General features: G+C 40.1%; 1 protein-coding gene across 1 annotated transcript in view; it reads right to left on the bottom strand.

Annotated features, from left to right (window-relative positions):
- Nucleotides 1-26,191, bottom strand: part of LRRC8C (leucine rich repeat containing 8 VRAC subunit C) — a 91,226-nt gene that overhangs the window by 35,331 nt on the left and 29,704 nt on the right. Inside the window, exon 2 of the mRNA XM_037045459.1 lies at nt 3,113-3,254. Coding sequence (XP_036901354.1) covers nt 3,113-3,250 — 138 coding nt within the window. The 5' untranslated portion in view covers nt 3,251-3,254. The remainder of the gene's footprint in view (nt 1-3,112; nt 3,255-26,191) is intronic.

The raw sequence follows: 26,191 nt of genomic DNA, 5'->3' as shown, positions 1-26,191 counted from the left end.
CCTGGCCTAAACGCCTGAGGTTCCAAAGAAGCCCACATCTCTTGTAACTCAGCAGATACCTCTTCCACGTGTCAAAGGACATGCCTAGTTACAAGTGTCACTATAATGGAAGAAATCCTATGGTATGGCTTTCTATCAGCACTGATCATTCCCCAGCCCAGATGCAGCTGACCAATCAGCAGTCATTTACATCATAAGCAATGTTGCCTAGTACCCCTGAAACATTCTACCTTTCACAGGTCTCCAGAGAAACAAAGTTAGAAAGTTGAGGAAGTGAAATGTCAAATTCTCCTATGGAAGGATCCTGTGAACGCTTCGCCTAGGTGTCCCTTGCTCTTGCTGTTCCCTTTGCCTAGAAGACTCCTCCCCAGATATCTACACAGCCAGCTCCTGTACCTCCTTCGAGTCCTTGGTCAAAGTCACCTTCCAATGAGGCCTTCTCCAGCAACCCTACTTGAGAACTGCAACTCCTGTTCTCAGCTGCTGGGACCCCCTACCATCCCTGTATGTTCTATTTTCTTTTCCACTGCCCTTATTACCTTCTAACATAAATAATTTACTAATTGATTTGCCTTATTCGGCTTGTTTTTTTCCATAGAATTTAAGTTCCATAAACTTGGGACATTTGTCTTTTATTTTCTTTTTCATGTAGAAGTAATTCTTGGCTCCTAGAACGGAGCCTGGCACAAAGTAGGTTCTTCAATGATTAAATGTTTTATTTATGAATGAATTTATGCCCTTTCTCTCTGTCAAATTCTAGTTTTTCACTGCATCCTTTTTTGAGAAATGGGGAAGGGCAACATTTTTTTCAGCTGACACATAAAAGGCAGCCTGGTGTTAGGGATTGTGAACAGGGAGATGGGCCCGAACTGCCTGGCTCTGAATGAGGGCTTTGCCACCCACCTTGGGAAGGTGCCCTCAATTTTCTGTTCCTTAGCTGCCTCATCGGTAAACGGGGATGATAACAGTACATCCACCTTAGTGTTGTCACGAGGATGAAATTATTCACAATATATGTAACATGTTCAGAATAATGCACTATGTGTTAACCAGTATTAAAATCAACTTTAAAAAGGCCTTTATTGTTACCCGGCAGCACTTCTAACAACATTTCTCTCCCAAACTCCTCTTCCCCTCAGTCGTGTTACCTGAAAATTCCATCTACCCCACAGCCTTTCTTTTTCCAATTGCAGTTTATATTCAGCATTATTCTGTATTAGTTTCAGGTGTACACCATAGTGGTTAGACAATCACATACCTCACAAAGTGTTTCTCCTGATATTTCAAGTGCCCACCTGGCACCATACACACTGAACAGTATTGTTATTACACTACCACCAACTACCTTCCCTGTGCTGTACTGTACATCCCTATGACTGTTCTGTAACTACCATTTTATACTTCTGGGTGAAAACAGTGAGGAAAGAAGTGCCCCACTGACTTTACTCTAACTTCCATTCACTTTTCCAACTACTGAAACTAAGCTTTCTAATGACCTAGTTGCTGCTTTTCTCCCCTTAGTCCACGAGTTACTTGTACTGCCTACCATCATTAGCAACACCTGCCTTTGACTTCCGAGTCCCTCCTTTCCTGTTTCCACCCATTCTTGCAGCTGCCCCTTCTTAGGCGTCTTCAGAGGCACACCCACTTTTCCTTCATTCACTCTTTAATGTTATTCCTGACACAGGGCACTTGCCAATTCCCCTCGGGCGACTCAATGACTGCGGCTGTGGGAGCCAGGTGCACTGAGTTTCCCAAGGATGCCAGGTGCTTTCTCACATCCATGACTTAGAACTTTCTTTCCTCTTCCTGGCACTTTCTCCCACCTTCATCTCCCCCTCCCTAACTTCAGCTAGTTTCCCAAATTTTCATACAACCCCTCCCCTTTTCTTTTGCTTCCAAGCCAAGCACCCCTCCTCTGAATTCCCTTATTGCTTATAGATGCATCCATTGGAGTACAACACAGCCTTTTCTCATGGCTGGTTTATTTAGTTTTACCCCAGAAATAAACTGCTTATAGGTATATGTTGGGTTGGCCAAAAAGTCCATATGGTTTTCTTCTGTAAAACAGAAGACACATTTTTCATTTTCACCAATAACTTTATTGATTTGGATATTTTGAGTAAATCAGCTATCTCCCGCTTTGGCTTCTAGTGGGTAGAGGCCAGGAGTGCTGGTAAACATCTTCCAGTGCGTAACACAGCCCACAGTGAAGAACTATTTGGCAAAAATGTCAACAGTACTAAGAAACTTTGCAAACCACTTTGACACGTTTGATCAGTCACTGCACCTTCCCCACACACTGCACAAATCTCAATTTGCATTTTAGTTGCATTTTTACCTTTCTTGAAATAAAGTATAATACACCAGAAACGTTGTGTATTTCCTTCCATCTTTGATGTTAAAATGGCTTCCACAAACATCCATTAATTTTGGCAAGTTTTTTTAACTACATTCTGACTTGACAGCTGTCACAATACAATCTAACAAAATTGTTTCGAATGACGTTAAAAAGTAAGTGCTAGTAGAGCGATCATAACGGAAAAACATAATGGACTTTCTGGCCAACCCAGTATGTCTTCCAAGTACAGTGCCTGACAGGTAGTAGGTATGTGAAAATAATATGGGTTCAATATATGAATACACAGTATCAATGTAGAATACATTTGATTGGGCTACATTTTAATTGAGAACTAAACGATGGGTAAAATTAATAATGATATCTCATCAAAATGTCCTTCCAGAAAATCTTATTAAAGGTTAAGAAAAGAAAAAGCTCTGTTTTGGCAATATAAATGGAACTGTGGATACATATGATGTATTTTACTGTGAAGCCAACTTTAAAAAATAAGGGACTTCTTTCAGGGTTACTGATGTCAAGTATTATTTGACTCCAGTCACCTGCTGTTTGAGCTCAATGAAACCTTACCGGCACCAAATTTACTTTATTAGGGAAGTTCAGTAAATCAGTAGTTCAGGCTTCCTGCCATGATTTTAAACAGCATCTGTAAGATTTCAGTTGGTTAAAAAATCACACAGCCAGCTGCTTTAAGAGGTTACAATGGCTGCCTTGCTCTGGCCCCCATCTGACATGCGTCTACTCGGCACTTACCTGTAAAGTACATCCAAACACGCCGATCATCAGCATGGCCACTGAAAGGTAATCGGTGAACACATCCCACCACGGTTTCAGCACCCGGAAGGCAGGCTGCTGCTCAGAGAACTGCCGGAATTCTGTCACTGGAATCATGTTTCTGAGAAAGCAGAGATTACTCGTGAATTTACCAATCTTCAGGCACCACACACTCCATTGTTAACAATGTTCGAAATGCGGCCCCAACCCTCCAGGAGACTGGTCTCGGTCAGCCTGGGCACTATCGCGGCACCTTGGGGTTTTCAGAAGGCATTGCCTCAAATAGTGACCCTCACGTGAAAAGACAAGTACCTTTGCTACTATCCATTAAGCTGGTTCTCTTAGACTGCACGTGGACCAGAGAGACCACTCAGAGCAGTCTCTGAGTCCATTATTTCCTGGATTCCCTCTTTCCTTAAACAGAGTAAGAGGATACCAGAAAAAGCAGAATCCAGCCTTTGAGGTATTTTTGCTATTTATCTTATTATCTTGGGCCGCTGCTTTAAACTACTTTTTAAGTGTAATCTCAGCATTGGTCTGTGTTAATTATCTCCTGATACGTGTAAAGTATTTTGCCTGCTCCTTGGAGAAGGCCAACAACTTTGCCATATGGTCCTTGTCTTGTAAGAGGCAAGATCTCATTGATGGTTAGCGGGGAGGAGTTGGAGAGATTCTCATTTTGTCTTGCATCTCCCTTCTTTGGTCCCTGTCTGTTCCTTTGAGTTGATATCTTTTCTCCTTTCCTGTACTTCTCATATTTTGCTGTGAGCCTCAAACTTATATCCCTTATCTCTTCGGAGAAACCAGTTGGTCCTGAAAACACCCATCTCTACCTAAATGACAGAAGATAAATGAATAGGGTGCGTGCACCAGAGGCTCTGGGAAAAGGGGAAATGACTGCATCCTTTTCTTGGTCTGTATTCTCCTTTCTCACCGCTCAGTACCACTCCCTTTATTATGATCCAGGACATGAACTTTACTCTTCCTGCTACTGTGAGAAGGAATATTCTTCCTTATATTATGGCAACGAGTAAGAGTGGCCAAAGAGGACTAGAAAAACTTCTCTCCCGTTTGCCATCTTTGGATCTAATAATCCAGCTCACTACATTTGTCGTTACTGAGTCTAACTTAAGAGCAGGGGAAAGGATACATTGAGTGCTTACTCTCCCAAGCCTTGTTTATTTCCTGGATCTTCTCTCCCTAATACTGAATTAAAGGCTGTACAATAAACAGCCCAAAGAAAAGCCACGACTCATCTGAATTTCCTGGTGGTTATCTTTGGAAACCATTATAATGTCTCCATTCTGTCTTGCTGCTTTATGGGTCATATTCTTAAGAAGTAAGGACCAATCTACTTGGCATCTGTGCATTTGCTATGATTTTCTGGTGTTTTTTTTTTTTAACCAAAACACAACTTTCTTAACTCCATTCTGTTACTACCACTAGGCTTCAAACTTCTTGAAGGCAGAAACTATGTTATGTGCATGCATTTTCAAAACAGGTTACAAGTAAGCAACAACAAGCTAAGTAAATGTGTATACTTAGTGTCATTAAAATTTCATACTAGTTCAAAGCTTGACTTTCTCTGACACCTTATGACCCCTTTTCTTCTCAATGCATCATTACAATCTCACTGCCCCCATTTTTTTTTCTGGTAACAGTTGTTCTAGCAGCAGTCACAGATAGGCACCAACTCATCTTAATTTCCAAGTTTGCTTCAGAAGCTATCATCTTATTCTATTTTACATCCTCCTCACTCACTACAATGTCTCGCAAACAAGAGGCCTTAAACAACTGTCTGCTGAATAATTAAATGAGTGAATTCAGATGCTCGTTCATGGAACAATGCTGGTCCAAACTAGATTTGGGGTGACAGCACTCAGGTGCAGTGCCAAGTTCAGTACCTGTGCTCTAGTCTACTTTTTTCGACAGACCTGGTTGTTGTGTCCTTCATGATAAATGCCGGACCACCTTGGAAGGGCCCGGCTTGTTCTGTGAAGTGGGGAAGAATTTCAGGAATACAGTGGACCGATGTAGAGAAGTGGTCCTCGGACTTTTCGATCTCAGAACTCTTTACACTCTAAAATAGTGGAGGTCCTCAAAGAGCATTTTTTAATGTGGGCTATACCTATCAATATTTACCCTACTAGAAATTAAAGCCAAGAAACTTAAAAACATATATAGCTCATTTAAAAATAATAAGCCCGTTTCATAACATATATTATAAAAATAACTATATTCTATAAAACAGAAAAATGAGAATGGCATTGTTTTACATTATTGCAAGTCTCTTTAACATCTGTCTTCACAGAAGGTAACTGGGTCCTCATATCTGCATCTGCATTCAGCCTGTGGTGTGTTGTCTTGATTAAAATTTATGAATCAGATATGTGTTTGGATAAAGTTAAGAAGTATCTTCACAGCCTTTTCATCTAATTGTGGACATGAATTTTTTATAGTATATCCAACTGGCTTGTTAGCTGCAATATAGAATCTCTAAACTATCAACTTTTCAATCTCCTGATATTAAAACCAATTTGTCTGGGGGAGGGGGAAAGCAGAAAACTGTACTTGAACATTTAAAAATAAATAAATAAATAAGTAAATTTTAAAAAACCCTATTTGTCTATCTTGAACTTTGAGTGAATCTTTTCCCTCACACATGATTTTGTAATATCATGTTCTTGGCATCTGGGAAAATGTCAGATGACTGAGTTATGCAGCTCTCCCAAATGTTGACAAAACATATCAAAAATCACATCCATTAGTATCACCACTGCTTTCATCAAAAGAGCTTTTAAGTAATGGGAAGCTGTCAGATTCATGATGGTGAACACAAGATTTCCCAAATTCCTATCATCACTTGAAAGTTTGGATTTCATTTTTGGCAGCAAATATTACTGGTTGGTCTCCTTAAAGTGTCATTTCATTCATTTTGAAAAATACCTTCCACACACTCAAGCCTAAATAATCAGTTGTTTTATTTAAGTAAGACTGGGGTAATATGATAGAAGAGCTAATTCAACTTTCATCTCACATAAGGACTCCCTCTTGAGATACCCATTATACTTTAAAAGGTAGAAGTACTTTACATGCTTTTCCCCTCAATACAGTATATTAATATAATTTGCATCTAAGAGTTGAGAGTTATTAAAATATTAATTTAACTAATTCAATGAAGACATTAAATGAAACTGGCATTTTTTTAAAGTAGTGTGTGCTGATGACCTCTCTACAGTGTTGTGGAGAGTCTGGTGCCTCTATTTTGATTCCTCCTAAAGCATCTTATCCACCATTGCCTGTACCACCAATGAAAAAGGCAAAAAACATCTTAGCATTAAAAATTAATTTTGACTTCCAGTTAAGATGGCAGCATAGACAGGCATGGCTTGCCTCTTTGCACAACCACAGCAAAATTACAACAAAGATATAGAACAACCACTGCTCAGAATGGACAAAAATCAAGTTGAATGGAACTACAACAACTACAGAATTAAAGAAACCACATCCGTCAGACTGGTAGGGTAGGAGGGGTGAAGGCACAGAATGGGCTGGTCCCACATCCATGTGTGGTAGGTAAATATTTGAAAGGAATATATCAGGAGTGAAGAGTCCCAGCACCACATTAGGATCCCCAGCTCAGGGTTCCAGTGCCAGGCAGATAAATCCCTACAACTTCCGGAAGCAAAAACCAGTGGGGATTGAGTCGGTGGAAGAAACATGTAGGACTTCTGGCCAAGATGGAGGCGTAGGTGACATACTGTGCTTCCTTGCACAACCGAAATAGGGATAGCAACAGTTTAGGAACAAAAAACAACCAGTACTGACAGAAAATTGAACTGTATGAAAGTCCAACTACCAAGGAGTTAAAGTAAACACATTTATCCAGACCGGCAGGAGGGGCGGAGTAGGGTGGCTGGAAGAGCCCTGGCGCACAAGGTGGCTGGTGGACCAGGTGGTTCCACATTTGCATGCAGATAAATCAGGCAAAACTGGGGAGAGAGACAGACCACACAACCCAGGGTCCCAGCGCCAAGAAATAAAGCCTCAAAACACCGATTAAAAACACCTGTGGCGGTTGACGCACAGGGAAAGACTCCCAGCCTCACAGGAAAGTTCACTGGAGAAACCCATAGGGTCCTAGAGAGTACACAAGCCCACCCACATGAGAATCATCACCAGAAGGGCCCAATTTGCTTGGGGGAAGCGGGGGAAGCAGGGGAAGTGACAGAAATGAAGCAGAGAGCGGAGCAAGTGCCGTTTGTTGTTCCCTCTTGGACCCTGCTCCCCACATACAGTGGCACAACCCAGCCACCAGATTGCCCCGCCCTGGTGAACACCTAAGGCTCCACTCCTCACTATGTAACAGGCATGACCAGACCCACCCCCCCAAAAAAATGCCTCAAATGAAAGAACAGACCAAAACTCCAGAAAAAACACAACTAAGTGATGAAGAGATAGCCAATCTATCAGATGCACAGTTCAAAATAGTGCTGATCAGAATGCTCACAGAATTGGTTGGTGGTCACAAATTAGATGAAAAAATGAAGGCTACACTAAGTGAAATAAAGGAAAATGTACAGAGAACCAATAGTGATGGGAATGAAACTGGGACTCAAATCAATGGAGTGGGCCAGAAGGAAGAAACATCCAATCAGAAAAGAAAGAAGAAACAAGAATTCAAAAAAAAAATGAGAGAGGCTTAGGAACTTTCAGGACATCTTCGAACATTCCAACATCTGAAATATAGGGGTACCAGAAGGGGAAGAGGAAGAGCAACAAATGGAAAAGTTATTTGAACAAATAATAAAGGAGACCTTCCCCAATCTGGCAAAGGAAATAGACTTCCAGTAAGTCCAGGAAGCTCAGAGAGTCCCAAAGAAGTTGGACCAAAGAAGGAACACACCAAAACACATCATAATTAAGTTACCCAAGTTTAAAATTAAGGAGAGAACCCTAGAAGTAGCAAGAGACAAGCATTAAAAATTAGCACTACCTATAGTTACCTACAAAGGTAGGAAGTTACTTACAAAGGAGTTCTCAGAAGACTCAGCTGATTTCTAAAAAAAAAACAAAACAAAAAACAAAAAAAAAACCCTTACAGGCAAGAAGGGGCTGGAAAGAAGTATTCCAAATCATGAAAACAAGGATCTACATCCAAGATTGCTCTATCCAGCAAAGCTTTCATTTAGAATGGAAGGGCAGATAAAGTGCTTCTCAGATAAAGTCAAGTTAAAGGAGTTCATCATCATTAAGCACTTATTATATGTAATGTTAGAGGGACTTATCTAAGAAAAAGGAGTTAAAAATATGAACAGTAAAATGACAGCAAACTCACAATTATTAACAACCACACCTAAAACAAAAACAAAAGCAAACTAAGCAAACAACTAGAACAAGAACAGAATCACAGAAATGGAGATAACATGGAGAGTTAGCAACCGGGGAGTGGGAGGAGGAGAGAGGGGGAAAAGGTAAAGAGAGTAAGTAGCATAGATGGTAGGCAGAAAATAGACGGGGAAGGGCAAGAATAGTACGGGAAATGTAGAAGCTAAAGAACTTATAAGTATGACATACGGACACGGACACGGACACGGACATGGACATGGACATGGACATGAGGTGGGGAATGTGGGTGGGAGAGGGTGTGCAGGATGGACGGGAATGAAGGGGGGAAAATGGGACAATTGTAATAGTATAATCAGTAAAATATATGTATTTTTAAAAAGGTAAAAAAAATAAGAAACTTCTAGAGCCCCAACCAGTTCCTCTTAAAGAACCCACATACAGACTCACCTACTCTGACTTGCTCCCTCAGGACTCTGGCACTGAGGTGGCGGCTTAAGGGGCACCAGTGTTGTGCAGGGGAAGACTGAGGAGTCTGGCATCAAGGCAAGTGGAGGCCATTGTTCCTTTTCTGGGCTCTCCTCCCATGGGGCCGGGAGACTGGTACCTGGCTAATACTATTTGACTGGCCTTGGAAACCCCCAGAGACTCTGCCCCACCCAATTTATGGGCTCGCCCAAGCCGTTTTTCCCTATGAATGGCTGTCCTTGGCTTTTGCTGCACAACTTCCTAAGTCCTTTCAAAGAAGCAGCAGCTGGCCTCAGTGAGGCCCAGGCTGGGAACGAGCAGCCTAGATCCACAGCCCAGCACAAGTAGCAGCCATCTCCACTGCTTTATAGCTCAGGCAGGGTGGCCCTGGGCAAAACACAGATGGGGGCTGAACTTGACCTGCACTATCTATGAAACCCCAGGGCCAGTACATCCAGTGGACAGCTACAGACTAAGTTAGAGCACCACCACTCTGCCCCTGCACACTGATCCTCCACAGAGGGTGGAGGTTGGTGGTATGTTGTCATAGCCAATCCTTGCAGCTGATTGACCTGAGTAAATCCCTCCCATTAATGTTCCAACAGTGACCAAGGCTCATCTACAAGAGGAGGGTGTACCCAGTCCATATTAAAGGTGCACTGTGAGTATGTAGCTTGGGTATTAGGGGAGGCCATGGCACTGGACCCTATAGGACACCTACTACATTAGGCCACATTACCAAGACACGGAGTCAAAGCAGTTCTACCTAATGCACAGAAACAAACACAGGGAGGCTGCTTAAATGAGGAGACAAAGAAATATGGCCCAAATGAAAGAACAGATCAAAATTCCAGAAAAAGAAAAAAACAAAATGGAGATAAGCAATCTATCAGATGCACAGTTCAAAACACTGGTTATATGGAATGCTCCAGGAACTTAGAACCACACCAGCATAAAAAGATCCAGTCAGAATTGAAGGGTACACTAATTGAAATAAAGAATAATTTACAGGGAAACAACAGTAGAGTGGATGAAGCTGGTAAATCAGTGATTTGGAACATAAGGAAGCAAAAAACAACCAAATGGAACAAAAGAAAATTAAAAAAAAAACGAAGATAGTGTGAACAGCCTGTGGGACAACTTTAAGCAATTCAACATTTGCTTCATAGGGGTGCCATAAGGAGAAGAGAAAGAGAAAGAAATCAGAAGTCTATTTGAAAAAATAGTGAAAGAAAACTTCCCTAATTTGGTGAAGGAAATAGACATGGATAAGTCCATGAAGCACAGAGAGTCCTAAACAAGACGGACACAAAGAAGCCCACTCCATGGTACATCACAATTAAAATGCCAAAAGTTAAAGATAAAGAGATGGGAGAGGGGGTGTGAGAGAATGGGAGAAAGGTGAGGAGATTAAAAAGTACAAACAGGTAGTTACAGAACAGCCATGGGGATGTAAAGTACAGTACAGAAAAGGGAGTAGCCAAAGAACTTACATGCATAACCTGTAGACATGAACAAAGGTGGGGGAATGGCCTGAGGGAGCGGGGGATGCTGCGTGGAGAGGGACAAAGGGGGAAAAATCAGGACAATGTAATAACATAATCAATAAAATATAATAAAAAATTAATTTTGAACTTGTGGTTTAGGCTACCAGTGTTCCACAAACCACACTTTGAAAACCACTCTGGAAAAGGCTCATATTCCTTTACACTTACAGCTCTCCTTGACAAAGCAAAGTCCTGGGTATCGACTGTAGGTGAGGCGCTCCCAGTCTTTGGCTGAGTTGCCTTCACAGGCAGCATTCTTTTAACATCGAAAATAGACAAAGAAACTTAAGTACAATCTACTGCTTCCTAATACTGGCACAGCCTAGTTAAGATAAATCACAAGACCTCTTAGAGAAACAGCTGGTCAAGATGACATAGTCTTCACTGTTATAACTGAACTCTTAATGTACTTAATCTCTTTTGGGTGTGTGAGTTTGTTTGTGTACGTGTATGCATGTGTATGCTCATATATGTATGTACATATATACTACATATAAATGTATGTAGTTAGATGTATAATATACACACAGATATACATACATATATACACAGACTTTATTAACATATCACAAAGCTCAAAGTCAGTATCAGCACAGTATCAATCTCTGGAATTCGTTTTGAGGCAAAAATGGGGGCAGGGGATTTAAAGAAGGAGTTGACTAAAAAACTCCAAAACTGAAAAGGGAGTGGATGAAACTTTTGCTTTCTTAACTGAAAAAACTTTTAGTATTCTTATTTTTAAATTTATTATTATTTTAAAATTTATCTCCCAATACCCTCTTCCACCTCCTCACCTCCCCCCAGCAATCAGCACACTGTTGTCTGCGTTCATGAGTTCTTTCTACTTTTTTGTCCAATCCCTCCACTCTCAGCCCCCTTCCCTGGGCTGTCAACCTGCTCTCCATCTATGAGCCTGTTTCTATTTTGTTTGTCAGCACCAAATTTCAGCACCTCTGAAAGTCATATGCTACCGTGACAACTACATTTGATTTCCCTTTCATGATTATTATAGTTTCCAAGTGATTTGTGACCATTTCAAGAATTATCATTTTAAACTGAAGGAGCTACTTCTTTATTTATTAGTTATCTTTAGAGGGGAAGGGAAGGGAAGGAGAGAGGGAAAGAAATATCAGTGTATGGTTGGCTCTTGCGTATCCTCTGGTGGAAACTGGCCTACAACCCAGGCATGTGCCCTGACTGGGCATGAACCGCAATCCTTTGGTTCGCAGGCCTGTGCTCAATCCACTGAGCTACACCAACCAGGGCAGGAGCTACTTCTAAATAAACTTCTGGGTTTAAATAGTTTTTTCCCTCTGAAGCTCAAATCAGCATAATTTTATTTTTATCTATGGTTTTTGTTTTAGCAATGAAAATGAAAATCTTTATATTTCTTCTAACTTCAATTTCCAATTTGTTATGTAAGATTTTGGTTTTCCTAATTAAATAATGTTTTTGCAAATATGGCATTTCAATTTCAATCAAGAGATCCTGGTATGTTAATTTAAAAATATATAATTTTACATTATTTCTGCTGTGTCCCTTTCCAGAAATCAATGTGTACTCCTTTATTAAAAATACTTATTATCAAATCATTTTAATAGTTTCTTTAGCCAGAAACCTTTACCACTCAACACTAACCTTTACCACTGAAATTTATCACAGTGTATAATCCCTTGGTAAAGAATATCAGTAAAGTTAGTTGCAAACATGGAGTTTCTCATTTCTTTCATTTATTTGGTTTGTCCTGAAACAATGTCTTCATTCCCTCTCAGGAGAAGTTTAATTTCTTACTTTCCAGAATTAACTACATGGGACAATTTTTTTCTATTAACCCGTGACTTTAAGAATATCAAACTTCCCCAGCTGTAGGCCACTGCCTAGGTTGCCTTGTACCTGGGCAAGTGTTCCACTGCTGGGAGAATGGCAGCCAGTAGCTGGTTGGTATTCTCGACCTGGTTCATGCCAACACTGTTGTTAACTATACCAGAATGCCAGCATAGTTGCAAGAAAAAAAAAAGAATGTCAAACTTACTTTATTTTTATTCAAAACTGCTAACACTGCTCTTCTATGGCTATCCGGTGGGGCCAGCTGACATTTGCTTTGTTCAGTATTTTTTTCTGGCATCACCTTTCGACAGTGCAATTACCCCCGTTCAAGGAAACAAGGGCCAGTTCTAAATGATAATAATGAGCATATTAGTAACTGGCTCCTTAAAAAATGAATAAAAAATTCAATAATTCCTGAGCATATAAAATATGAATTCTGCCAGAAAAAAACCCACCTGCATTATTCATTTATGTTGCTAAATCTAAGAGTCACTTCTCAGCCCTGACCTTCTTGCTGTTATCGGCCGCAGTGGCATTGATGACCATTCTTTACTTGACTTTCAGGACACCACAGCCACGAAGTTTTCCTCCTGCTTCGCTGGCTGTTCCTTTTGGAACTCTTTGGCTGTTTCCTCCTCTTCTGCCCTGACCCCTGTCTTTGGAATGCCCAGTGCTTATTAGCCTTTGGTACTTTCTTTTCCCTCTCTCATTTACTCCAAACACAGATTTGTATCAGTATCCAGACTCATGGAACCAACTGCCTACTGGACATCTCCATCTGGATATCCACTAGACACATGGAATGCAGGATGTCCCAAACCAACTCTAGTTCCATCCCTTTATCCCCACCGCCCCCATTCCCAGCAAAGCCCTTCTCTTGATATTTTCCTATCTCAGTTGATGGCAATTCCATTTCTCTAGTTGCACAGGCCAAATAATCTTGAAGCTATCCCTGATGCTGTTTTGTCTACTACACCCCCAATGTCAACAAATATTTATTATAAGTTCCTTAATATAAGGTCTGTCCAGAAAGTATCCAGCCACGTGCTATGAAAATGAGTCATTTAATGAAGATACAAGCAGCACTGTACACAAGACAATGACGCCTCAGTCCCCTCCAAAGTAGGCATGTTAGGACTTCACACAGTTCTCCCAACTGCCAGCAGCCGCCCCATTGTATTTTCCTGAATCTCATCAACAGTCTGAAATCTCTTCCCTTTCAGAAGTGAGTTTTTAAATTTTTTAGAGATTTTATTTTTAGAGAGAGGAGAAGAAAGGGAGAAAGAGGGGGAGAGAAACATCAATGTATGATTGCCTTAGGCACACCCCCTACTGGGGACCTGGCCTGCAACCCAGGCATGTGCCCTGACTGGGAATCAAACCGGTGACACTTTGGTTTGCCGGATGGCACCTAGTCCACTGAACCACACCAGCCAGGGCCCTTTCGGAGGTGATTTTAATTTTGGGAAAAGCCAGAAGTTGCAGGGCACCAAATGTGGGCTGTAGGTAGGTTGAGTAACCTGCGTAATTTGATATTTTGCCAGAAAACTCGGCTTGAGATGTGATATATGAGTGAGCATGTTGTTGATACCCATAGCTGTGGTTTTCTGATTTATGCAAATAATTTCCACAAAGGAAAGTTCAAGCTTAATGCAAAATTTGATGCAGATTTGTTGCTCTATGTTCCCAGAAATTTTGAAGGCCACCGCCACACAGTACACATGCTCACTCAATGTTACCTACCAGCCCCACTGACTAGTACAGTGAAGTCATCGTTATTCACATATGTGCATTCCAGTCCACTCTCCTTGGCTGCCAGGTTACACTGATGTTGTGCAAACCATTCTCATTGTATTAACAATGGCTGGACTTTTTCCCGACAGACCTCATGTACTGTCTGTCTCCTCCTACAAGAACACATCGTGAAGGCAGGGACTTTCTTTTCAGTTCTATCTTGCACAGTGATGTAACCCAACTACCTAGGAAATAATACCACATGGCATATAGTAGGCACTCAATAACTGCTGAATAAATTAGTGAAGATAATAGTAATTATAATGAAGAAAGGGGAGCAAAATTGCCTTTAGATTTAGAAATAATAATCATATGGCAAAGCGTGTGTCTGAGTAACACCGTGGGAGGACAAGCCCGCGGCACAGGGCCAGGCCGCGGGCACCTCTGAGGCCAGGATGGAGAAAGAGAGCACAAAAGGAAGAGCCTGAAATGCCACGACTTATTTATGGGTCCTTCTCGGTTGTACCCAGAGTCCCCATAAATCAAAGTAAAGTCCTCAGGATATGCTCGAAACATAAATTATGAAACAACTCCTTTTCCATTAGCTGTGCAAATATGGAAATAAAAAACAGAAGAAATGGCTATATTTTCCAATGATGTAAAAAGTGATTACCTTTCTCTCTTGGGAGTGCATGACTCTAGCCTGTGTTTCACTCTGTAGTTGTGGTACACATGACAAGCTAGTTCTAGAAAAATCCACTAAAGAAGACCACAATTGTATGGCTTTGTAGAAATACACTTAATTAAACAATTATAAAGGGTTATAAAATTATAAAACCTGAAAGGCACCTCAGAGGCCATCCAGTCCATAATTCTCATTTTAGGAGTGAAATACATGAGCCAAAATGGGATTATGTAACAGATAATGGTGAGCCAGGACTTCTAACCAAACCTTTGTCCTCACTCTATTGTTCTTAGCTAAATAGTACATCATGCCGATTCAAATGTAAAGAATCCAACATATGCTAAGAAAGAGATAATTTAAATTAAATATCTCCTATATTCAATTTCCCTTTTCATGTTGCTATAAAATTGAAAAAATAAAATATTAATACATTTAAATGATCCCTAAGCTATAGTGCTCTTACATCCCCACTAATGAGAACTTCAGACTCAGAAGGAATAAATAGTAAGAGGCAGGTTGAACTTGCAACCCAGCAGGCTTCTGTATTATCATCTCCTTAGATATTCCTTAGTGATGTCATACATTAAATGAATGGCCCTGTCACATTATCTGAAAAATATTCAAATTGAGCTTAACCTGTTTTTCTAAGGGTGGTGGTGGTAGGGATCAAATGTTACTCTTCCCTAAAAATTCTCATTCTCACTTAATCAAGGAAAAACATACTTCCTCCTCATCATACTTTCTGCATATTTAAAGAAAAATCCCCTTAATCACTCTACTTCAAGCCATACATTGCAAGGGCTCTGCTTTACATGCTAGTTTCACAGTTGCGTTGATCAGATTCATAAGCCTTTGAGTCCACTAAAAATTTGTTACATTTAATCAGCAGCCAATTCTTCCTCTCACATGCAAAGATTACTTTCATTTACTCATGTACATGCTATATAAATAATTTTAAGTGTGTAGGACCGATATGTCAGGTACTGTGCTAGATTCTGGAAAAAATAAAAGTGAACAAAACAGACTAAGTACCTACCCTTACTTACGTGTAGTCTCATGGGAGAACGTGCATTAAAGAAATTCCTGTAAGACCATGAATTGTAACTGATCTTCTTTGGACATGTGGTTGGTTATTGTTTCCTGTGCCAATGGTACATTTAAGGAGGTGGTTGTTTTTATTTCACTGAGAACAGGGTTTATATCTTATTTATCTCTGTATCTTCTAGTATATGGCACAACGCCTTAGAATAGACCCTGGATAAATATTTACTAAGTTGAATTAGACCTAAACACACACACACACACACACACACACACTCTCTCTCTCTCTCTCATACACATCTAATCAAGCATATTGTAGTACAGATAAAACTTTTCTATTATGTTACTATCCTGTTAAAAAGTTTGACACTACAATAAATACGGTAAGTAACTATTACTGTATTGCTGCACATTGTAAATAATGGTTATTCAAAGAACACTCACTACTAAACAGAATATTTCAGAAAAGGAAAAGAGTCAGGAATAATTTATAATTTCAAAGTTAAGGTTCACTGAAATTTTAATGCACAAAGTTCTATCACTAGTTATAAAGAGGATGTGTTGATCATTGGCTTACTGGGTCTCAGCTTGTACCCAATGGCTGAATATTGTGACTCCCTTATCAGAACATTACCCTGTTAAGAAACAAGTGACAGAAAACAAATCCAAACATAAAAGTCTTGTTTATAAGATAATGGTTTGGAATACTGCAATTATAAATCTTGGTGAGGTTTTGATTTCTTTGGGATTTCTGTCAAAGAGCTTTAGCTATATTTGTGTGACATTAATAACTAATGCTTATTCTGGATATCTTAAGTAAATTTAAATTCATAAATCTTTTCTGATGAGGCTAAAGTGTGATCTAACAGTCTTTAAAAAACTGACCAGCAAAGACTATTACCACATTACTACTCATTCCCTCCATCTGTTATTCTGAATATACTTAAAGTCTCTCTGTGACTTTGGAAGCCTTCAGCTCTCTGTATCCTGCTGGTCTTCTTGCTCACCTCTTCAATCCATGTTGTTTCTATTGCCTTTAAATCAGGTACAATTTTTCAGAAGGCAGAGTGTATACTTACCCATCCCTCCCCTCCGATCCCTCTTGGTATCATTCAAACGTGATTCAGACAAGGTTTCAGTTCTTACCAGTCTCAACATCAAAAGCTAAGCCTAGAATTCAACTGAGGATTGGTTTTTGAGGACTATGTCTTCCTCCAACTGACAAAAAGACTGTGGTGTATTTCCTTGGAGCAAAGGAAGCCCAACAGTTCTAAGAAGCACAGAAATAACATGAACACACAGCACAGGCCAGAAAACCCAAACCAGAGAAGTCTGGAGAGTCTACGTGGAAGGCTCCTTTCTTCCTGATGAAAGGATCCAAGAGGAGGAAGGTGGAGAAGACAGTGAGATTCCTTCCCTTCAAAACATTCAAACTAACGTTTCTTGTTTTTTTACCTTCTGGACTTTGGAGTAGTTTGAAAAGGCAGGGGGCATCTTTTCTCTCACACAGCTAGCTCCATGGCCTCAAATGCTCAATACTTTGTTGAGTTAAGTTCCAAATGATTCTATGGGGGAACAGTTGCCTTTTTGTTCCAACTGGAGGTTTGGTGTGTTTTACAATTTCACCAAGATAGACTGGTACTTATAAAATAGTCAAACCAAGTGTCAGGGAAGCTAAAGCAACTTATTATCAAAACTTTTCCACAAAGCTTTTCATTTTTAACGGGGTAAAAATTTTACATTTCTTGCCACGCTATATACAACAATTAGGAAACAAAGGTAAACTGCTCAGAAAACAAGAGACTGGTGTTTAAAGAGAGACATTAAAACACTAATGGATTTATAGCATGATCATTTTTATTGTCCTTTTTATTAAACTCATGTTTACAGGAACCTACCACTTAAAATCTCCGGTTTAAGACCAGAGACCATGGAAGGGTTCTTAACAGCAGAAAAACTGCCAACTAATTCTGTTTGGGACTTCTCAAGTAAGTCCTTGAGAAGTCAGCTCTTTGTTGGTCTTTCCTGTTGGCTATGCTCAGTAAAACGAAGGAAGAAAGAAGTCCCGGTCTTCGTCTCCAGGAAAAAACCACAACTCTGTGGGAAGAAACCAATGACTGCCAGACTTTTATTGTCAGAATAATTAAAACTGATGTGAATGCATCTGATAATTAAAATATTTGAGTTTTGCCCATCCAACCAATAAAGACCCAAGGTTTTGTACATACAAGACAAATAGTTGGGGGGGGGGTTGACTCTAAATTTAACATATTGATTTAATGACCATCATTTCCAAGTCTGACATACGAGTTCCCTCTTTCCAACTCTTACTTCTCACAGCAAAGCTAAATAAAATCTAATGTGATGATCTGTGATACTCCTAGAGTCTAAAGTTCTAGAATCTGAGGGAGGGCATCAAAGGTTTCGTGATATGAAGGTTACTTGCCTCTCAGACCTAGACTATGCCAAAAATTTGAATGAAAGAAATACTTGGAAAATATGAATCATTCATTAAAATACATCTGTTTCTGAATATAGGTTATTTACTTAACAAGGACAACAAAAAGTATAGCAAAGGAAACGTGAAAGTAGGTGATATATAATTGCAAAGATCAAGTGATAGGTGTGGCTCTCAAAAGTCACTACAAAGGAGATATAAGCAATAGCAGCAGGGCCCCGGGTGCTAATACTGTAACTGGAATGTTCTCGCAACCGCCCTCTGCTTCACAGACTCCTACTCATTCTGCAGAGCTCAGCTCCAGCTCCACTTGCTCACGGAAGCCAACCCCGATCTCCCTGAGCAGGTCCCATCCAGCCCGGAGGCTCTCACAGCACTATGCATCCTGGACGGTCACAGACACTATTTCCATCGATCTGGGTCATTCTTGGGTCAATGTTGCCCTCCGTTGTTTCCCCAGCACCTAACAGTCTTTGCACATAATAGGAGCTCAACATGTATTCATCAAATAAATGGATAATTAATTGAAACAAAAGTAGAAGAACACTGTAAATGTGAGATCTCAGACTGATTCATTTAAATACTTTGTCAGAAAAAAAAAAGGAAAAAATTTGAAGTCCGTGAGCTAATTTGGAATAGGACTCAACTCAGCGCCACCTTTATCGACAAACTATAGAGTATTTTGAAATTGTTTATGTGCAGTTGCATTTATTAGGAAGAAAGATAGCTTGAGACCAGAGAAAGTCTTTCCGAAAAAACCATCCCAAAGATACTGGAAGATCTGCCAAACCTACTTTTACAAATGGTTGAGAGACCCAGAAAACAAGATACTGAAGCTGAGCAACACATCAGCTTGCATGGTGACACCTAGTCATCTGGAGACGATTTCAGGACAGATTTTGTTCAGTGACTTTGGCAAAGGGATGGAAAGGGGGACTGTGGATGCTTGACAGGAGCAAAAGGGGTTCAAGAGTTGCTAAATTGGGAAGCTTTAAGTATTCATCACAAATATTTAAAAAAATTGAAAACTGTGTACAGGGGTCATGATTATTTAAAACTGTAGCTTTAGTAGAAAAAACTATGGAAGAAACAAGAAAAAACTTACTTTTAAAAGTCAAACATCTTACAACAGATATGTCAGAAGTCCTGCGGTGAAGTGGTATTTAGGAATGAGTATGTGATCTTTGGGGCGGCTTAGGGTCAAGGGAAAAGAGAAGGTTTATAGAGCAACTGTGGAGATTTGTTTTTTAATCTGTTGTTTAATGTTGATACTATTTTAAGATGACTCATGTTGAAAACTTAACAGACCAATGTTAAAGGGACCTAGAAAAGTTACACAGACATAAATTAAAATAGTTTCTGCAACAACAAAATACATGTCCTTTCAGCAAAGAAACAGAAATTGGTGGAGAGACACATTGGTTCCCTTCTATTCTACGTCCTTAGTGACAAACAGTGTCAGTGTTTGTCAGGAATTCTGGTGGTAGGAAAAAAGTGGGGTTTGGAAAACGAGTTGGAGAGAGCCACAGAATCTTAATTCATCCTGGGTTCCTCTGGAAGCTGAGAGAGGGATAAATTACCATTGGAGATCGCTACTCCAGGAGCACAAAGTTTCTCAAAGATAAATGCAGTTGGTCTTTGAGAATCTTTACATCCCTAGCACCTACCACAGTGCATGGAAGCATTATTCATCCATTTTTTTTTTTTTAGCAGTATTCACTCTTTAACAAGTACTTGAATAGCTTTCTACTTGAAAATATCTGCACAATATTTTTCTTAATATATTTTATTGATTATACCATCACAGTTGTCCCATTTCCTCCCTTTCATTCCCCTCCACCCTGCACACCCCTTCCTCCACATTGCTCCCTTTAGTTCATGTCCATGAGTCACAAGTTCTTTAGCTTCTACATTTCCCATACTACTCTTGCCCTCCCCCTAACCTCTCCCCACCATCTATGCTACTTAATCTCTGTACCTTCTCCCCTCTTCTCCTCCCACTCCCCTGTTGCTAACCCTCCATATGATCTCCATTTCTGTAGCTCTGCTCCTGGTCTAGTTGTTTGCTTAGTTTGCTTTCATTTTAGGTATGGTTGTTAATAATTGTGAGTTTGCTGTCCTTTCACTGTTCATATTTTTAACTCCTTTTTCTTAGATAAGTCCCTTTAACATTTCATATAATAAGGGCCTGGTGATGATGAACTCCTTGAACTTGACCTTATCTGAGAAGCACTTTATCTGCCCTTCCATTTAAATGAAAGCTTTGCTGGACAGAGCAATCTTGGATATAGGTCCTCGGATTTCATGACTTGGACTACTTCTTTCCAGCTCCTTCTTGCCTGTAAGGTCTCTTTTGAGAAATCAGCTGACAGTCTGATGGGAACTCCTTTGTAGGTGACTGTCCCCTTATCTCTTGCTGCTTCTAGAATTCTCTCCTTCATTTTAATCTTGGCTAATGTAATTATGATGCGCCTTGGTGTGTTCCTCCTTGGGTCCAACTTCTTTGGGACTCTCTGAGCTTCCTGGATTTCCTGGAAGTCTATTTCCTTTGCCAGACTGGGGAAGTTCTCCTTTATAATTTGTTCAAATAAGTTTTCCACTCATGGCTGTTTCTTTTCCCCTTCTGGTACCCCTATAATTCGGATGTTGGAACGTTTAAAGATGTCCTGGAGGTTCCTAAGACTCTCCTCATTTTTTTTAATTCTTGTTTCTTCATTCTTTTGTTTGTTTGTTTGTTTCTTCCTTATGGTCCACTCCCTTGATTTGAGTCCCAGTTTTCTTTCCATCACTATTGGTTCCGTGTGCATTTTGCTTCATTTCACTTAGTGTAGTCTTCATTTTTTCATCTAATTTATAACCAAAATCAACCAGTTCTGTGAGCATCCTGATCAGCAGTGTTTTGAATTGTGCATCTGATAGGTTGGCTATCTCTCTGTTGCTTAGAAGTATTGGCTCTGGGGCTTTGAGTTCTACTTGAGCCATAATGTTTTGGTCTGTTCATGCCTGTTACATATGAGGGGTGAAGCCTTAGGTGTTCACCAGGGTGGGGCAACCCAGTTGCAGGGTTGTGATGCTGTATGTGAGAGCGAGGTCTGAGAGGGAGCAATGGTGCTTGTTCTGCTCTCTCTCAAAGTTTGGTCCCCTCTGCCACTTCCCACAAGCAAATTGGGCCCTTCTGATGCTGATTCTTGCATGAGTGGGCTTGTGTACATTCTAGGACCCTGTGGGTCTCTCCAACGACTTCTCCTGTGAGGCTGGGAGCCTCTACCAGTACCTCAACCCCCCAAAGTTTTTTCAATCAGTGCTTTTAGGTTTTATTTCCCATCGCTGGGGCCCTGGGTTGTGTGGTCTGTCTCGCTGCCCTTTTTTTTCCCCTGGTTTATCTGCGTGTGAATGTGAGTCCAGTCAGCTAACCACCTCGTGCATCTCACTGGGTTTGCTCATTTCTTCCCCAAGCCTGGTTCTGCCAACCACCGCCCGCGGGACCTTTCTCTGCCGGCTGTCAACTCCGCTCCTCTTACCAGTCTGGATGAATGGTTCATTGTTGTTGGACTTTGGTACAGTTCAATTTTCTGTCTGTTCTGGTTTTTGTTTCTAAATCTTTGTTGTCCTTAAATTTGGTTGTGTGAGAAGGTACAGTATTTCCACGTATGCCTCCATCTTGGCTGGAAGTCCCATCTGCATGACATTGAGCTTAGTCATGTGGATATACCAATAAGTAGAGAGACATAATCCTGAGCCTTGTGCATCTTACATTATGGTGGAAAGGCAGACAGCAAATAGTTACACAAAACCATTTAATCCTAATCATGGTAGGTATGATGAAGTAGAAGTGTAGGAGAATGACAGTATACTGAGGCACCTGAGCTGCTGGGGGTTTTACAAGTGATGCCTGCATGGAAATATGAAGTGCAGGTAGAAGTTATCTATGTAAAGTTGGAGGCCAGAGCCAGCAGAACATTCCGGGCAGAATGAAAGGTGTGATGGCTTTTTGTTCCTCCCCTGAGATACACCATTTTGCCCTCCATCACTTATTATAAATATTTTGGTTTTGTTTATTTTAAGTAAGGTTGGACCTCCTATTTTCTGTCTCTTGAGACACAGGGTAGGGTCAGCCTGAGTTGGTCCAGACTCTGTGAGACTGAGAGGACAAGTTACATGTTCTCAGCCTGAAATGGCGAAAAGCCACCAAGATTGAGACTCACCAAGAGTCTGTATCTAAGGTATTTATGACAATCTACCCAAACAACCTTTTTGTAGACACCTGTAGACCTCAACAGTTTTACTTCATGCCCTGCCGCTGAACTACCTTTCAACAATGTGAACTCAACTCCGTCACCACATGACGCCTCCACTCTGGTTAATTCACTGTAGAGACACCCAAAGTCCTGGTTGACTAGCCCATGTTTGGTCCTGAATTTACAAAATTCTCAACACAAAGACTGAATGTTGTTCTGGAATAAGGCAGTCTTTACCAGTGAGCGGGCTGCTCCGTAATTTCTTATAACTGAACACAAGCAGCAATTGTGGGCACCAAAAGCTTCTGCCCCCACCCTGCGTCTGTCCAAGCACCGTCTGGCCCTCAACGTAGGCACCTCCCTCGAATCCCAGGAGAATCCCTACTTAGGAATTGACTTGTGAGTTACACATAGGAAATTCAGTCTTTGGTCTGTTTTTTTCCATTTTCTTCTTTGTTCCCTTTAGTCTATATCCTCCTTTCTTCCTTTTATTTCTTCCCCCTCCCCTCCCTTTTGTTTCTCCCTCCCTCTTTCAACAATTGTCACCCAACTCCTGCGTGCCAAGTGTTGGGGATAAAGAACAAACAAGAAGCTAGAGGAATATGTGGGCAGTAGGCCTGTAAATAAGGAGACACGGAATCTGTCATCCCTTCTCTTTGCTCCTCAGCTCTTTGTATGGACTCAAACCTCAAGGGTTCGTGTGAGGCAGACGAACAAAAGACAGACAGATACATGACAACTAGCCATTTGACCCCTGCAGAGAGTTTGCCAAGGGAGGAGCAGAGATATAAAACCTAGCATGGGATTGCCCTGGGATGAAGTAAGAATGAAGCAGAAATAAACAGGTATCCTAACTTCTGCAATCTGAACTTAGAAACAGAATAGTTGGGATAGAATTTTTTGATAAATCCCCTGCTATACAGACTATCACAACTTGCCACTCAAAACTCAAGAACCAACTAGATTTGGATAATATGAGGTACTCTTAGAGATACTATTTATTCAATATCTCCATCTATTATTTCCTTTTTTAATTTGCATGCAACATTGCATTAGTTTTAGGTATACAATAACATGGTTTGATACATGCATATATTGTCAATGATTACCAGAACAAATTTAGTTAATATCCATCACCACTCATAGTTACTATTTGTTTTTCTTGTGATGAGAACTTTTTAGATCTATTCTCTTAGCAACTTTTAAATATTATTACAACACAGTTTTCTTAACTCTAGTCACTATGCTGTACATTACATCTCTGAGATTTATCTTATAACGGATAATTTGTATCTTTTGACCACCTGACCCATTTCATGCTTCCTTCCTGCCTCTAGTAACCACCAATCTGTTCTCTGTGTCTATGAGTTCAGGTTTTTAGAGTCCACGTATAAGTGAGACCACACAGTATTTGTCTTTCTCTGTCTAATTTATTTCACTCACCACAATGCTTTCATATTGCATGAGGTCCATCCATGTTGGTGCAAATTGCAGGATTTCTGTCTTTTTATGGTTGAAGGATGGCTATATGTGTGTGTGTGCATATATATGTATGTATGTATGTATACATATATACATATGTGTGTATGTGTATAAAATTTGCCTTATCTTGTTTCCATGTCCTGGCCATTGTAATAATACTGCAATGAACACGGGGGTGGCCGATATCTTTTCTAGTTAGTGATTTCATTTCTTTTCACCAAATACCGAACTAGAATTTCTAGATCATATGGTAGTTCCACTTTTGGTTTTTCCAGTAAACTCCATAGTGTTTTCCATAGTGGCTGGACCTACATACTTTCCCACCCACAGTGCACAAGGATTCCTTCCCGTCCACACCCTCCCCAACATTTGCTGTTTCTTGTCTTTTTGATAATAACCATTCTCACAGGTGTGAGATGGTATCTCCTTGTAGTTTTGATTTGTATTTACCTGATGATTTACGATGTTGAGCCCCTTTTCATGAAGTTGTTGGCCATTTGCATCTCTTCCTTGGAAAAATATCTATTTAGATTCTCTGCCTGTTTCTTTTAAAAATCAGATTAGTTTTTTCTATTAAGTTGTATGAATTTTTATATAATTTGAATATTAATCCCTTATCAGATATATTATTTACAAATATATTCTCTTGCTGATGGCTTCTTTGCTGTACAGAAACTTTTTAGTTTGATGTAGTACCATTTTTTAAATTTTTGCTTTGTGCCTCTGCCTTGATGTCAAATCCAAAAAATCATTGCTAAGATTGATGTCAAGAACCTGACCCCCTATGTTTTCTTCTATGAATTGTATGGTTTTGGGTCTTAAGTTCAAGCCTTTAATCTGCCTTGAGTTAATCTGGTGTAAGGCAGTGGTCCCGTTTCATTCTTCTGCATGTGGCTGTCCAGATTTCCCAACAACATTTATTGAAGAGACATTGCTTTCCCTATTGCATATTCATCCATTAGTTCTCAAAATGGCATTTTTTCCTGGTAAGAAGGTCCATAGTGCTTTTCTAATTCCCAGTGGGATTTAAAACCCCCCAAACACTGAACTGTTACACCAACAGTATTATCAGCTAATATGATTATAGAGAAGCAGAAAACACCTGTGTAAAGAAAGTAGTTATAGGAATTAAGCTAGGAAAAAAATCAGAAGAACATGAGTGAGTCAGCATGAGGGCATAACAGCTTAAAGTAGCAACTTCAAAGAGAAAATGAAATTATACAGGTTGCCCTAGTAACAGCAAGATAAAATGTGGAAGCGAAAATGTGGGACTTGACGTTAAAAAAACTTTCCTCAGCATAAGGTCTTTCACATCATGAAATAGGCTTTACTATGGCAACAGGCAAAAAACACGTAAACGGATTAAAGAAAGAAAATATCCAAGGGAGTGAAAGCATAGTAATAAGAGCTAAGCTGAACTAATAAATATTTCTATACCTTACTTTAGCTCATGAAATTAAATGGAGGGGGGGCAAAGTCTGCAGTGATCACATAAGACTTTCTTCACTAACATGTGATCTTAAGTGATTTTCAACGTTCAGCTTTTGTATTATTTCTACCCACTCTTTTTTCTCTTTTTTCTCCAAATGGCACAGACCTTCCATTCATTCTAACAAGAAAGGGCAAAAGAAAAAAAAACAAATATAAGGAATAAGCTACATTTTCATGCCCCATCTCTACTTTTTTGGAGCCAATATATCTCTGGTAATTAAAGCAAGAACAGACATTCATATTAATATACTGTAACTCTATTATTACAGAGGTTGGAACACAACACTGTAGTCAAGGCCTGCCATCTGTAGGCTGAGTGACCACGAGCAGGTCACTAAATCCTTCTGTTTCCTCATCTTTACAATAAGGAAAGGCCCTGGCTGGTGTGGCTCAGTAGACTGAGCACCAGCCTGTGAACCAAAGGGTGGATGGTTCAGTTCCCAGTCAGGGCACATGCCTGGGTTGCAGAACAGGTCCCAGGTAGGGGGCATCTGAGAGGCAACCACACATCGATGTCTCTCTCCCTTCCCCTCTCTAAAAACAAATAAATAAAATCTTTAAAATGGGGAAAAAGATGTATCTTCTTTCACCAGGTTATAAAGTGTGTAAGAGATAATTGTGGCAAACACTAATTGCACTACTAGCTAGGAAATTAGCACTCAATATACTATCAATAAAGCTAATAGTCAAACATGGCCAGTGTGAAATGGAGTTTACTCTTAAGAGTAAGAATTCCTTGGT

The sequence above is a fragment of the Sturnira hondurensis genome, unplaced genomic scaffold (assembly GCF_014824575.4).
Source record: "Sturnira hondurensis isolate 20B ecotype Veracruz unplaced genomic scaffold, ASM1482457v3 Scaffold0004322, whole genome shotgun sequence".
NCBI lineage: Eukaryota > Metazoa > Chordata > Mammalia > Chiroptera > Phyllostomidae > Sturnira > Sturnira hondurensis.
This window is presented reverse-complemented; position numbering and strand designations above follow the sequence as displayed.